A 13910-nucleotide genomic window follows, 5' to 3' on the forward strand; every position below is an offset into this window, starting at 1 on the left:
CCACCTCTCTTTGAGAGCTCTATGAACTTCTCCTGGGTGGATCTTTTTGTACCAGCTTTTTTAAAGCTGTTTTACTTCACTAATTAATTAGCCACTTGGGGACGGGGAAGGAGGCAGTGATACACTGGCATAGCAGCGCTGCCAGCTGGGAGGAGGAAACCCTGTGCCACGGAGCACCTGGTCTGGTTTGGTGGCTGTGAGAAGGAGGCTGAGGTCTGGCATGTGTGGGGAAGCCCTAACCCAGTCATCTCCAGTCTGCTTTGATTTCTGCACTCCCAAAATATTTCCCAGCAGAAGCACACCCTCATCAAAGATGGCATAACTGCAGAATGGCTCTGTGGCAAAGCTGACCTTGGATTCCTTCATCACTTGTCACAGATCCCTCCATGAACCAGTTTTCTTAACACAAGCCCCTGCTGTCCTGCACAACTCCTGATCTCCCATTCCAATGTAACACATGATTTTACTCCCAGCCTCTACCATTCCAGGTAACCCAAACCTGGTGTTTACACCTGTGTTGGAAGACCATATCCAGATCTAGAAACAGAAGAAGGGCTGCATTTATTATTATTATTATTATTATTATTATTATTATTATTATTATTATTATTATTATTATTATTATTATTATTATTATTATTATTATTATGTGAGTACTTTCTGTGATGCACGGCCTTTCCTTTCCTTTCCTTTCCTTTCCTTTCCTTTCCTTTCCTTTCCTTTCCTTTCCTTTCCTTTCCTTTCCTTTCCTTTCCTTTCCTTTCCTTTCCTTTCCTTTCCTTTCCTTTCCTTTCCTTTCCTTTCCTTTCCTTTCCTTTCCTTTCCTTTCCTTTCCTTTCCTTTCCTTTCCTTTCCTGTAGGGAGTTGCCCGGTCGGCTCCCATCCCATCCCATCCCATCCCATCCCATCCCATCCCATCCCATCCCATCCCATCCCATCCCATCCCATCCCATCCCATCCCATCCCATCCCATCCCTGAGCCGTGTCTCCTCGCAGCGCGGTGCCGGAGCTCCCCCTAGTGCCTCTTCTCCTTGTCTCGGTGGTTGTAGAAGCTTTGTCGGCCTTTGCCTGCCTGAAAGCATCTGGCTTGGGGTAATGGCACCGCAGCTGGAGGCTTGCACACACCTCATGAGTGCACTAACACCTTGCTGAGTTGTGTTGGAAGCATCCTGGAAAGGAGACGTGCTCCAAAAAGATAATATTTGCCACTGAATTCCTCCTGCAACTTTATTCCACCCCTGCCTGCCCTGCAGAGAAGCAGACACGACCCTCCATGTGTCCACCCCTTACAGGAGGGTTTTTCTCCTCGTCGTGCTTCCTCACAGGGTGCAGTGTTGTCTGAGCTGCTTTTCTGCATGTGCATCACGAGCAGTTAGTGTTAGCTCTGTGCTTCTCCACTTGCCTTTATACCCCTGTACCTCAGCTCAGGAGTGAGGACAATGAGACCTCTGTCCACTCCTTTTTGAATCCTGTGGAAAAACATTGGATGCAAGTCCCTGGCTTGTTTTAAAGGACATGGGATTCCCATCTGCTCCTCATCTTGGCTAATGAGCCTGGTTCACATCTGCTCAGGCTCCAGGGCCAGCTGAGCGTGGATGCAACCAGCTCAGCCCTTGCTCCTCTAGCTCTGACAGCTCCTGTGTGTGAGCAGTGCCAAACCATCACATATTTTTGCTGAACACTTTAAAATTGCATGTTAAAAGCCATCTATATTTTCTAGAACATACAAAGTTATATTTCTGTCTTCATACTTCCAAACTATTCTCTGGCAGTCTGATTAAAATAATTGATGTTTCTTTGCTAACTCCAAAATGTTAGCCAAAATATACAATTTGTAATTGCTGTAATAAAACATTAATTATTTTCAGACAATGTTAGTAAAGAACAGCTCGATTTATGAGATAGCACATTCCATCCAAACACGTTGATTTACAACACTTGCCACTGGAAATCCTAATTGCAGATAGCATTTTGTAAAATGTAACAGAAGAAAATATTACCCAGGATCTCCTCATCTTGATTCACTGGGCTGTAGATAAATGTATCCCATTAGTCCTTATGAAAGGCATGTTTACAAATCCCAAAACCTCACCATGAAAATAGTGTCTCTTTTCATCTGTATTAAAAAAACATCAAGTCTCTGGTTATTGTCCTGGGAGTCTGAGAGAAAGTTAAAGAGATGCACGCTCATTTAATTGCAGCGGGGTTTATACAGACAGGAAGACTTCTGGGAATTGGCAGTGATGATATTATGCTCCTAAATTGCTTCAGAGGATAATTTATTCAGAATTAATAATTTTTATTTGGTATTAAAATACACAAAGCTCAGAGAACGGGATTAGCCATAACTCAGTGGAAGTGAGACTTGCAGCTGGAGCCAGTCATCTGGATTTTCTAGAGCAGGGAGAAGGGAGGTCATTTCCTGCCCTCTCCTGTTTGTTTTGGATGCTTATTTTAGGTAGAAGGAATCACTATCTCTAAGTGCTTATTTCTCATCAGCAAGCACAGAGCTGGATGGCTGGAGCCCATGTGAAAGCCTAAAGCTTAATGAACTCACCTGAACTGTATTTGGGAACTTTATAGTGGTTGAGATATTCAGGATGAGGCACTTGTACATGTTCAGATATACAGTTCCTTGTACACTAAGGCTGATATTTTAAAATTCAGGCATCTAAAGTTGTCTATTTTGGTGGCCTTTTTTCCAACACTCACTGGCCTCTGGAGATCAAGATGCGTGTAGCACTTCTGGAAATCACACCAGTTCTCTTTAGATCGTAGTCCATGCTTGTAAACGTTAACTAAAAACCATGGATTTCCTTGTGTTTGCTTGCAGTATGGCAAGAACAGTCTGAATTCTGATGCACTGATTAGACACTGTACATATAGCCAGGAAAAAGGATATCCAGTTGTAGAAAACCAGCAAAAAGACAACTGCTCCTGTCTAGGGACAGATGCGTTTGCTGAATTCGGAGAAAACAATTGTGTCTTCTCCTCAAAGTAACATAAATACGGAGTAGCCCATAGGAAATGTGAATAGAGCAGCAGTCAGTAACATCTTCTTTTTCTAGTGGTGATGTAAAGCATTTATGCTACATGGAGTTTAGGAGAATACTGAGATCTAGACCCAGATTATTTTTTAACTTGAGAGTCTTCATGCTGGAGCAGAGCTGAGGACTGAAAAGATTCCTCATCTTTGCTTACACGTGGCTTAGTTTTGGCATTGGATTTGTGCGTAGAAACGTTTCTTTTCATGTTCTGGTAAACCTAGCAATCGAGAAGAGGAAACAAATGATAACTTCTGTTATGATTTACTGTACTTGGAGCACAGCTTTTCTCCTGATGATGCAGGTACTGGGTGAGACACCCCCGTACACCCTGGGGAGAGCCATGCTCAGGTCTGCAACTTCCCACTGACTCCAAAGGGAGTCCATACAACTGCCTAAGGGAATTGGATCTTATCTGGCCAAAAAGAGCTGGGCTGAGGAAGGGCACTGGGCTGCAAAGGACTTTTTTCCTGCTATAGAGCTTTGGAGTTGCTCATTGCAGCCCTTGGTGTTACCTTTGGCAGTAGGGGTGGGCATACATGACACCAAATGTGTCATGTGTGTCTGTTGTGGGTGAGAGAAGGAAAAGGGACCTCTCCATCTGGCACCTTCTGCCAGGCTAGCAGCATGCAGAGAGGTTCAGGGCTGCAATGGCAAATCTCAACCACAGCCCCCCACATCCCAAAAGGCTGGTAAGAACGCTGGATATGGGGAAATAGCGTGTCAAGCTCAGAGTGGATATCCAGGTAGGAATCAGTAGTTTTGCTGCACTGGTTTCTGCACAGGGGAAATGAATTTCTGCAACATGGGCTGAGTAAGTAACTTCCCTGGGGAATAGGTCCCGAGCACAGTGGCACATGAGAATAGAAACCGTAAGACTGTTTCAGACCATTATGGTCTGTGGGGCTCAAAAAAATAAATAAAAATCAATCAATCAAACAAACAAAAACGCTATAAACATGTTTTCTTCTTTCTGTGCTTACTTACTGCTCCCTCCGCCTCAGCCAGCTGACAGGAAAGAGAGGAAACAAGCTTGGAAAAAGAAGGTCTTCTTCTGGTGTCCAGTGCCCAACAGGACTGCATCACGCAATAGCTGCAGAGCAAGGAGGTGACACAGACAATATATGAGCTTTTGGAGCTATGAGCCAAGGGACTACATGGAAATACTGCAGTTGCATGGGAATCACAGGGCACCAATGTGATTTTGTGAAAAGAGGCTGGATTTGAGCATGGTCACATCAGAGAAAAACGTACAGAGAGATGGGGAACAGGGGAGAAATTAAAAACACAGCTTTACTGGAGTCCTGAGCAAAATCCTCCTCACGGGACTGGGGCCCTAGCTGACGTGCTGGCATGTTAAGCTTATTTTCCAGCTTCCAGACAGAAAATGGTAGGAGGACAACTCCTCTCTGACTCTGGGGAAGAATCTGCTACTCTGTAGGACTGAAGGCAGTTTTTTCCAGTGAGTCTTTTTTATGTATTTTTGTGTCTTTCTGAATTTTAAAGACCACTTTAAAGATTTTGCAGCTTCAACAGGGACTAGTACACTGTGTATCTGCTAAAGTCTCTTGCAAATAGCTTTCTTGGTATTTATGGATCCCACAGCAACCTTTCATGGCTGAATCTGTCAGATTCACCTGTACCTTTAATGCCATTGTTGTCTCTACATGGAGAGGATGAGAAAGGTACCTAGCAAGGTCTCAGAGCTCCCTGCCACCTTCTCCTCCTCTTGTCCCCTGGGGGCTGCCTGCAGGCAGCCTGAATCTTTCCAAGCACAGAGGCACTGGCTGAAAAACATGAGGTGCGAGCACAGGAACAGCAGCTCCCACTAGCTCTTCCCTAGCAGGGTTTTTCTCTAAGAGGTTCTTTGTCTTCCTGGAACAGGGTCAAATATGCTAATGTTTTATTAAAATAATAATAAAAAATATTACCAAAGATTTAGCCAATATCTAAATGAATACAGTAGAACTTTTCTTTTTCAAAAAGAAAAAAAGAAAGAGAGAAAAGAAACCCACTCTGATCTGAGAAGAGGAAGTTAACTGGGTAAGGAAGGCACAGCTCAACACAGATCATAAATTTGTCCTTTCAAACACACATAACCTCTAGCATTGATCACTTGTGCTTTAGGACAAAATTTGCATGATCAAGAAACCTTTTACAGGGTTAGAGAAAGATCTCACCTTTTGCAACTTTTCTGAACAGGGTGCAGTGTGCAATGAATTAAAGGTCATACAGATGGTGACCTAGTAAGTATAAATCCCCATGCTGTGCATCACTCATAAAGGACACTTACACATCTTTTGTAGCATAATACGGTCGGTCCATTTTAAATCCATTTTGGATTAATTTGTAGAAGTTGGCATCGACCTGAATGCCAGGGTAGGGATTTACACCTGGGAACACAATGGAGAATACACGTTGACTCAGAAGCTACCAGAGAAAAGCAGTGCTCTTCCATCACATTACAGAACATACCCAAAGAGAATATTTCCCACAGTAATATTCCATAAGACCAGACATCACTCTTCATGGTGTACGTCCCCTCAAATAAGCTTTCAGGAGCCATCCATTTAACTGGTAAGCGAGCCTGTACAGACAGGGGGAAAGGAGGCCAGGTCATGCCATGACACGGGTTTTCTAGATGACTTGCTGCAGCTCTCAATTCTCAACCAGAATCAATTCATGTCTGCTAGGTGAAAAGCTCAACTTCTCCCAGTAATCTCTTTATATCTACTTTATAGACAGGAATAGGCACTTCCAATGAGCCACTTCATCTCACCTGTTTTAGATGACTGCTGAAGGTACTGCACTCTGCCCTGGAAAAGCCTTTTTCTTTTCCCTGGCTGCCACAATGAGTAGCTCAGATGGAGATGTCCACCCTGTACTTCTTCATTTACCCACGGGACCTGGTGTACCTCACACATATGCTGTTGTCCCTGTGCTATTATTGTCCGTAACAATGAACAGTTCCCTCCACTTCCCACCAACAGGTTTCAGTAAGCTTGTGAAAGGACATGGGTGTCATTTCCTTTATAGTACTATCACTACCTTGATTTGGCTAATTATAAGCTGAGAATCTGCAATTGCCAAGGGCAGAAAAAGTGAGATTTCTACACTGTCTATACAGTTATTTATAATGCTAGCAGGGAATTTGAAAAATAAAAGCTTTTCTTTCTTGGTTCACTATCATTTCTCAATGATACAAAAACTAGAGAGCATTCAGGAACTTACGTTGCCCCGGACAATGTAGTTGGAGTCATTCACGACATCTCTGGCAAGGCCGAAGTCACATATTTTCACTACTTTTCCATGGGTCACTAGTATATTCCGGGCAGCGAGGTCTCTGTGGATACACTTAGAGGGACAGGATGGGTTAACGCTCTGCAGCACTTGGTAGCAGAGGGAAAGAATTCACACAGGGCTCTGTGAATTGCTGCCTCCTTCCTCTCCAACCGTTTGGAGGATGAGCAAGCTGGGCAGTCCCCGGTTGCTCATGGCCATGGCCAGGGTCAGAGCAGGCAGAAGTGCGCAGTGCAGCCACTGCTTCTTACTCAGAGACATGCCTGAAAGTGCAGTCCAGTCTTTGCCATAAAGCTGGGGAAGGAGGTATAATTCGAGCCTGCCACTGTGTGGCTCTGTTTCTCAGTCTGCCTTTACATAGACAGACCAATTTTTGCTCTCTTTTCTATCTAAACAATTTGCTAGCCTTCACCATACCGATTTGGACTCCAGAAACTCCATTCCTTTGGCAACTTGGTAAGAGAAGCAAAGAAGGTCTTCGAAAGTGAGCACATTAAAATCCTCTTCTTCATCCATCTGCCTGCTTATATGCTTAATATCATCTGTAAAAAACAACCAGGAATGTTAATTTTCCATGGGCTTCATCACTCTCTGATTAATTCTATTGACTGTTGTAAGGATTTTTCTCTCTCCCACTGTGAACATCACGAAGAGCATTCGCTTTTTGCATCCTTTGCTCAGACACAAAGGAAAAGGTATTTCATACTCAAATACCATGTATAGTATGAACAGAAGCATAACTCTGAGGTCTTAAATATTATTGAATTCTTCTCCAGCAAAATTTCTGCTAGGAGGAAAGAGAGACATACAACAGACAGGTCCTGCTGTGTCACTGAATTTGTCTAGCTGGATCAATAAATACAATAATAAGAGTTAGAATTGATAGAGATAACAGCAGTTAATCTTTTACCTTCCTCAGAAAACGGCACAATCCCATTTGGTCCAGGTGTCATATTTATGTCTTGGCTTGTTTGTGCGATTTCAAATTCGTCCTCTCCGCACAGACTCATGTTCACACCATACTTCAGGTGGGTTCTCATCCTGGAGGGGGTGACACATTTTCAAAGGTTACACACAGCGGAGAACATAATCTGCTAAATGCAAACTGTTTTACATAGAAAAAATAGGATCAGTTGTTGATATTAAAAATCTGTGCATAGGCATAGGTCTTCTCAAAACTGGAAACTGAAACAAGAGATTTCTCATCTTTTGCAGTACAGTGAAAAGCAAACACCATAACAAGAATCAAATCTCAGTTCCTCCCAAGGCCTTGTTTGTTAAAGTATGCAAATTCTCAATAATTCATTAATTATACCTGCTTACAGCACAACTGAGAATGTATCTTTAAAGAGACAGGAGTTTTACAAAGTATTAAATTGTTTCTGAATGTCTTACCTGGAATTTTGGTCCAAATGGAAGTTGTGGTAGAAGCTGAAGTTGTGCTGTTTAAATATATCTGTCAGTGTCCAGTAAAATTTTTCTCTTTTGCTCCTTAAGTAGTTCAGAAGGTCACCGTAGCAACAGTATTCAAATATCAAGTAGATTGGCCCTGAAATAGTTGGAAATATAAATGCCTTCTGCTATCCACAGCAGTCTTCTCATTGAAACCTTAAGGATACCACATCTTCTCCCGGGATAAATCTATATAAGACACCCCAAGCATTTCCCCTTCCCAGGCAGATCAACTGTAGGTAGGCTGGTGGAAAGCCTCTTTGGATAATGTACGTAGCTGAATTTCCCTGTGGTACATCTCCCAGTGTGAATGGTAAATCCCTGCAAAGACATGAGGACCTTTCCCTACAACAAAGGCACTGACTGGGTTGGGGAGCACAGGCTATAAAGATGCAACAAACTGTCTAAATGGCTCAAGCAAAGGCGACTCTCTACTCCTTGTCTTGATAGCATGAATTGATTTATGGCCTTTCATTTATCTGCAAAGAAAGGAAAAACACCTTAAATCTCTGTCCCAGGCAGGCCTAGAGGAAAGCCATAGGAAGGTTGCTGGAGCAGGTTGAACATCCCATGGATTGCTTGGAGTGGTCACACCACACTCCTGCAGTCTTACACTGGCATCACCATTTCTGGCTCAGAAAGACCAACTTTGAATTTGTGGACATTTCTACCAGGACTTTCTGTCAAGCAAGGGAGGCCACACAAACAAAAGAACACTACAGTATCACTCAGGGGAAGACTGCAAAAGTCTGGGGAGCCTGGTAAAGGCTTCCAAACGTTGCATTTGTATGCTGCTGCAATTTTTCCTTCCCCTGTCCTGCCAGATGAAGCAGGTCTTCTCTGTAGCTCTCCCGTCTGCACTGCCACATCTTGCAGAGCACTCCTGAAGGCAGTGTCTGCCACTGCCTGGAAATCTGCTGTAGAGCTTCAAATCAACTAAAGCCACTGGCAGTGATCTATTTGTCTGCTTTCTTCATATGCCTCAAATGTCTTTGTGTGACTGTGTTGCCATCGATGTGAACTGGGGTAAAAAGGGTTAATTGTTATCTCTGATCGTTTCAACTTAATACTTATCTGTGGTAGAAAATCCATTGGTATTTTTCACGGGCAGGTGTTACAATTAATTATATGGGCAAACACTGGGTAAAATCCTGCCCTTTCCCTGAGGTGATTTGGTCCTCAGCCCTTTTTCACCCACTCCTGTTGACCACTGAACTGGCCAGAGTGGGACTTCTTGGGACAGCAATATCCTCAGTAATAGTCACACAATAATTAATTAGTGATAAAGTCTTGCTACTTAGTCCATCTTTGCTTAGTTCTTTCCATCTTCAGTTTATTTTTACATTAAGTCCCTCACAACAGACACGTTTTTCCTTTTCTCTGAATAAACTGGCCCATATCAGTGCCATCACTGCTGTTACAAGAAAACCTCTTCTATAGAAGGGCTATTGTATCACTTCATGAAAGTACAGTTAGAAAGAACACATTTCTGTACACATGCAAGCCCTTAACTTTGCTTTCAGTTCATCTTTATTTTATTTTGGAGCCACACAGAGCAGCAAATTTGGTTGGGGAAGGGAAAGCAAAGTCAGGACTCAGGGGCAAAGAGGGAAAGAGCAGCCTGAGGAATAGGCAGGTAATTATGGCTTGATGATTTAACACTGCTGCCAATGATCAATTTTTAATATTTCTGTTCAGGAGTCCTCGTTAGTCTGCTTGTTATAATTGGTGCCTTTCCACAAGTGCAAGTTACCTGACACAGTGCAAGCTCCTAGTAGGTTCACGATATTTTCATGGCTTCCAATGTGAGTCATCATTTTCAGCTCAGACATCAGAGCATCTTTTTCTGAAGTGTCAGACTTTTCTGGAAAAGTACACACATTTGGAAACCTCATCAAAACAACACAAAATGGTTGTGATGCTTTGTCGCATTCAAATCTTCATTTCAAATGACTGATGGCACATTTGGGAACATTCTGAAAAAATGTATGATGCAGCTAAGCAGGTCATCCTGTGCTTCAGTACTAGCCTTTGGCTTGCTTTTCAGCAAGCATTCACCCCTTGTGGTGTCAGTGAATTGGAGACACGAACCAAAACGATCCAGATGGACTTCCATAAAGAAAACTGCCAAGCAGCAGACCAAGGAAGTGCAAAGCTGATGCACATGAGCAAACAGGGGATGATGAGCTGGGAGGAAGGGTGTGTGCAGGCACGCAGGTGAGCAGGGTGCAGCTGCTGATGTGGAGCTCTAGCCCTCCTGCTCTGCTTGCTGCTGGGGAGGCTCACGTCTGGACACTGCTCTTCTGGGAGGTGGAGGCAGGTGGGAGAGAAGCCAGAGCAAAGCAGCAAGGAGGATTAGAGCTTTATGAAGCCTGACCCATAAGGAAGGACAGAAGGAAATTGTGTTGTGCCACCCTTCAAGAGCAGGAAGATGTGCTGGAAGCTTCACAAACAAGCTAGCTCAGACACTGGAGGCAAGGAGCGTGCAACAACTCAGCAGTGCTACAAGAGAAACGGACCTCACACCCAAATTCCCAGAGTCACCAATGTAACCGGCAGGCTAAATTATGCTATGAATTTGCATTCATTGTCTTTGGAGCAGAGCAGCTCCATCCTTCCCCACACAACACCGATCTTCTCTGGCACTAAGGACAAAATGCAGCACTCTGCAGGAAGAAGGCACTTCAGCAATAAATTTCAAAACCAAAACATGATTTGGAAAGCATTATGAAAGTGTTTTGGAACTAAGCATCTGTGAGGTCTAACTACTAAAAGTCTGCATTTAAAGGGATTTCTGTCACTTTTTCTGCTTTGGGGTCACTAGAATATATCACTGCTTGCAAAAAGCTCCCAGAGGTTATCGTACCTTTTAGCATTTTGACTGCAACCTGGACTGAGTCTCCTGCCTTGTTAATTCCATAAGCTGTTGCATTCACCACTTTCCCAAAAGCCCCAGATCCAAGCACCTGTCCTGCAAGACATAATATGTCAATATTATTTGTGGCCAGTACAGCACGGGCTGCTGCTCCAGTGTTGTGGTTTGCCTTGTGGACTGCTCACCAAATTCCAAATTTTCCCTGGGAAATTCCCATTTGAGATCGTATTCAAATTCACGGAAGTCAATGTAGGTATACTCGTTATCCAACGATCCAATCATCTGTATCATTTGCAACTGGCCTTCATATCTAAATTGCTTTGGAAGAAGAAAAGAAGTGGAAAAAGGTTTAGAGGAGAAGAAAAGGCTGGTATGAACAAAAGAAGAAGGGGCAGGTAATTATGTTTGCTTTTACCTTTTTGTATTTATGACAAATGAGTAGAGACAAAAAAAAGATCAATAGGAAGATAAATCCAGCAAAGACATAGAATGCAGTGTTGTCCGGTGGGGAAGAAACTGCTCCTGCAACTTTAAAAGAGACATGTTACTACCCACTGAATTAGAGCTTGGGCTTATAGATGAAGGTACAGGGAGAGTTGGTGGCAGCTTTGTTGATTTTGCAATTTGGAGCTGTTTCACATCTTAGCCTCCTCTGCGTGGGGTGTGCAATGGGAGGTTCACTGCTGGGTAATTCCGACAGCTATTTTCATTAAAAAAAAAAAAAAAGTTACACGAATTAATAAATCTCAGGGCACTGAGGTGTTGGTGTCTTCAGTTGATTGGACTTGGTGAGCATAAACAGGAGTAATCAATTCCTCTTATCTTTCCTCCTCTCTCCCTGCATCTTCCCCCAAGCAATGTAGTTAGACACCAAAGCACCAGAATCAGTGGATGGACTGCACAAAACCTGCTACAGGAATTGTTCTGCTGTGCAGCACGGAACTTCTTACATAGCCAAGGCCAATCAATAAAGTACTTCTGGGTGAGGAAATGCTACACGAGGTGTGTCCTCATATTCTGATAATTTCTAAGAGCAAAAGAATTATGTTTACTTTTTACTGCAATTTCAACATAAATGCTCAAACTCTATTAGCAATCACAGCTTTTGTCAGCTGTAGTCAAGAGCAGCAAACAGCTCGTTTGTTCGTGATGAAGGAAATCACAGAATCACAGAATTGTAGGGGTTGGAAGGGACCTCAAGAGATCATTGGGACCAACCCCCCTGCCAAAGCAGGTTCCCTAGATCAGGCTGCCCAGGTAGGTGTCCTGACAGGCCTTGAATATCTCCAGAGAAGGAGACTCCACAACCTCCCTGGGCAGTCTGTCCCAGTGCTCCGTCACCCTCACCATGAAGAAATTATTTTGCGTGTTGGTGCGGAACTGCCTGGGCTCCATCTTGTGGCCACTGTCCCTTGTCCTGTCCCCACAAACCACTGAAGAGAGGTTGGCCAAACCCCTCCATCTCCCACACTTAAGACATTTGTAAATGTTAATAAGATCCCCTTTCAGTCTTCTCTTCTCAAGGCTGAACAGACCCAGGTCTCTCAGTCATTCTTCACAGGGAAGATGCTCCAGGTCCCATATCATCTTTGTTGCCCTCCACTGGACTCTTTCCAGGAGAAAGCTTCATACTACAAGTAACTGGGTACTTCAAAACACTTCCCAGGAACCACAGCATGCTTCCTGGGATGGAAATATTTTGCCCTACGGGATGTATATGGAGTATCAAATATAAAGTGCATTGGTAAATACCCACAGCAAATTTCTTGCTTGACAAGGAAAAACTTCCTCATGGCCCCTACAAGAAGAGAGACCACACAGCAGTTCCCAGACCAGGGGTCTGTCCCTTGTGTGGGTCTGATAGCAAAGAGAGCTCCTGTGAGCACTGCTGGCAGCTCTGCAGTGACCTCTGGAGCCAACACCTGCCACCAGCTACCAGAGCTGCTTCAGTTCTTCCCCAGACTGATGCTTCCAGGTTCCAGGTGGGGATTATGAAGAGGAAATAGAAAATCAGACCCTGTATTGCCATAGCTCCATCCTACACTATTTTTGTGACATTTTTGCCCATTTTAGCAAAGGAAGCCCCTGCTTTGGAACTAGGGAAGAGACACGTGTCCCCTATCCACTCAACACTCCCCACGCTGCATGCACACAGTGCTTGTGTTTTACCTGTAGTGCCATTGCATGGCCAGCCATTTAGATAAATAAATAAAATAAAAAAAAATCCACTAATTCTACCATGCCAGCTTTAATTAAGCTGAGAAAACCTGTAATAAAACACTGATTAATGGTACCTGACAGGTTAATGAAGCTCTTTTCGCAGGCTGAGCCGACTGAATTGCTTGCACAGCACTCAACAGAGAAGGTTGTTGCTGTCTCCTTCACATCTAAAACACTGCTTGAAATCCATGACCCAAGGGATCTCCTCTCTGGCAAGAAGCTCTGGATCCCCTCAGTGATTTTTTCTGTGCAGCTGGAAAACAAAAGAGACCAATTCTGATCTTTGGCTCACATTGGCATTTCCTGGGGGAGAAGGTGAGATGTTTCAAAACAGGCCTTACATCTGTGTTGGAAGGGAGGAAGAAAAAGATAGACGGGTTGTTTTTTTATTTGGCACTGTTAGAGAGAGGCTTCAGAGTAGCTGCCAGTGTCATATACAGACATGGCAGGGCAGGCAGGGGATGAAATAGGCTCTCTACCTCTCACCCCGAGCTCACTCTCACTTTCTACCAGTGTCCAGCCCCCTACTGCAACCATTTCCGCTGCTTTTACCTTTACCTCATCATTTCAGTCACTGAGCAGCTTCAGATGAGCTGCTACTAAAACAATAAATACAGCATGAACCCAGAGTAAAAGTTCTGACTCCTTCCATTGCAGGGATGTGATCTCGGCCATAAAGTTTCTCTCCCTTAAGGCCTAAGATGGAAAGCATCCACCCTATATGAGTGGCTTATTTCAGACCTCATATGTAGAAATACAGAATGTTGTACACTAAGGAACGGAAGCCCACACAGAGATAATTTTGACTTTTTGCTTTTCTATCATTCATCAACTTGCTGCTTAACTTGCTGTCCACATAAATAAATTAGTAGGTGAGTAAATAAATTAAAATTCATTCAGCACTGCACATAGCATTAGCTTGTACGTGTGGAAGTTTCCAGAAAAGAAATAATCACAGCATTTCCTTTTCCAGAAAGCTGCTTTAAGGAGAAATTTAAACTTGCTAGCTGGATATTTTC

The 13910-nt window shown here is 43.5% G+C and overlaps 1 protein-coding gene across 2 annotated transcripts in view; it reads right to left on the bottom strand.

The window, feature by feature from the left end:
• Positions 1-1874: 1874 nt before the first annotated feature.
• Positions 1875-13910, bottom strand: part of FLT3 (fms related receptor tyrosine kinase 3) — a 40621-nt gene continuing 28585 nt past the window's right edge. Inside the window, exons 12-24 of one of the 2 annotated variants that reach the window (XM_068672256.1) lie at positions 12966-13144; positions 11087-11199; positions 10857-10989; positions 10663-10767; positions 9550-9660; positions 7740-7893; positions 7255-7385; positions 6762-6886; positions 6276-6398; positions 5520-5631; positions 5338-5437; positions 4028-4137; positions 1875-3264 (exon numbers count right to left, since the gene is read on the bottom strand). In XM_068672256.1, coding sequence (XP_068528357.1) covers positions 3209-3264; positions 4028-4137; positions 5338-5437; positions 5520-5631; positions 6276-6398; positions 6762-6886; positions 7255-7385; positions 7740-7893; positions 9550-9660; positions 10663-10767; positions 10857-10989; positions 11087-11199; positions 12966-13144 — 1552 coding nt within the window. In that variant the 3' untranslated portion in view covers positions 1875-3208. The remainder of the gene's footprint in view (positions 3265-4027; positions 4138-5337; positions 5438-5519; positions 5632-6275; positions 6399-6761; positions 6887-7254; positions 7386-7739; positions 7894-9549; positions 9661-10662; positions 10768-10856; positions 10990-11086; positions 11200-12965; positions 13145-13910) is intronic. The other variant, XM_068672249.1, reaches the window with a different exon arrangement.

The sequence above is a fragment of the Anas acuta genome, chromosome 1 (genome assembly GCF_963932015.1).
Source record: "Anas acuta chromosome 1, bAnaAcu1.1, whole genome shotgun sequence".
Lineage (NCBI taxonomy): Eukaryota > Metazoa > Chordata > Aves > Anseriformes > Anatidae > Anas > Anas acuta.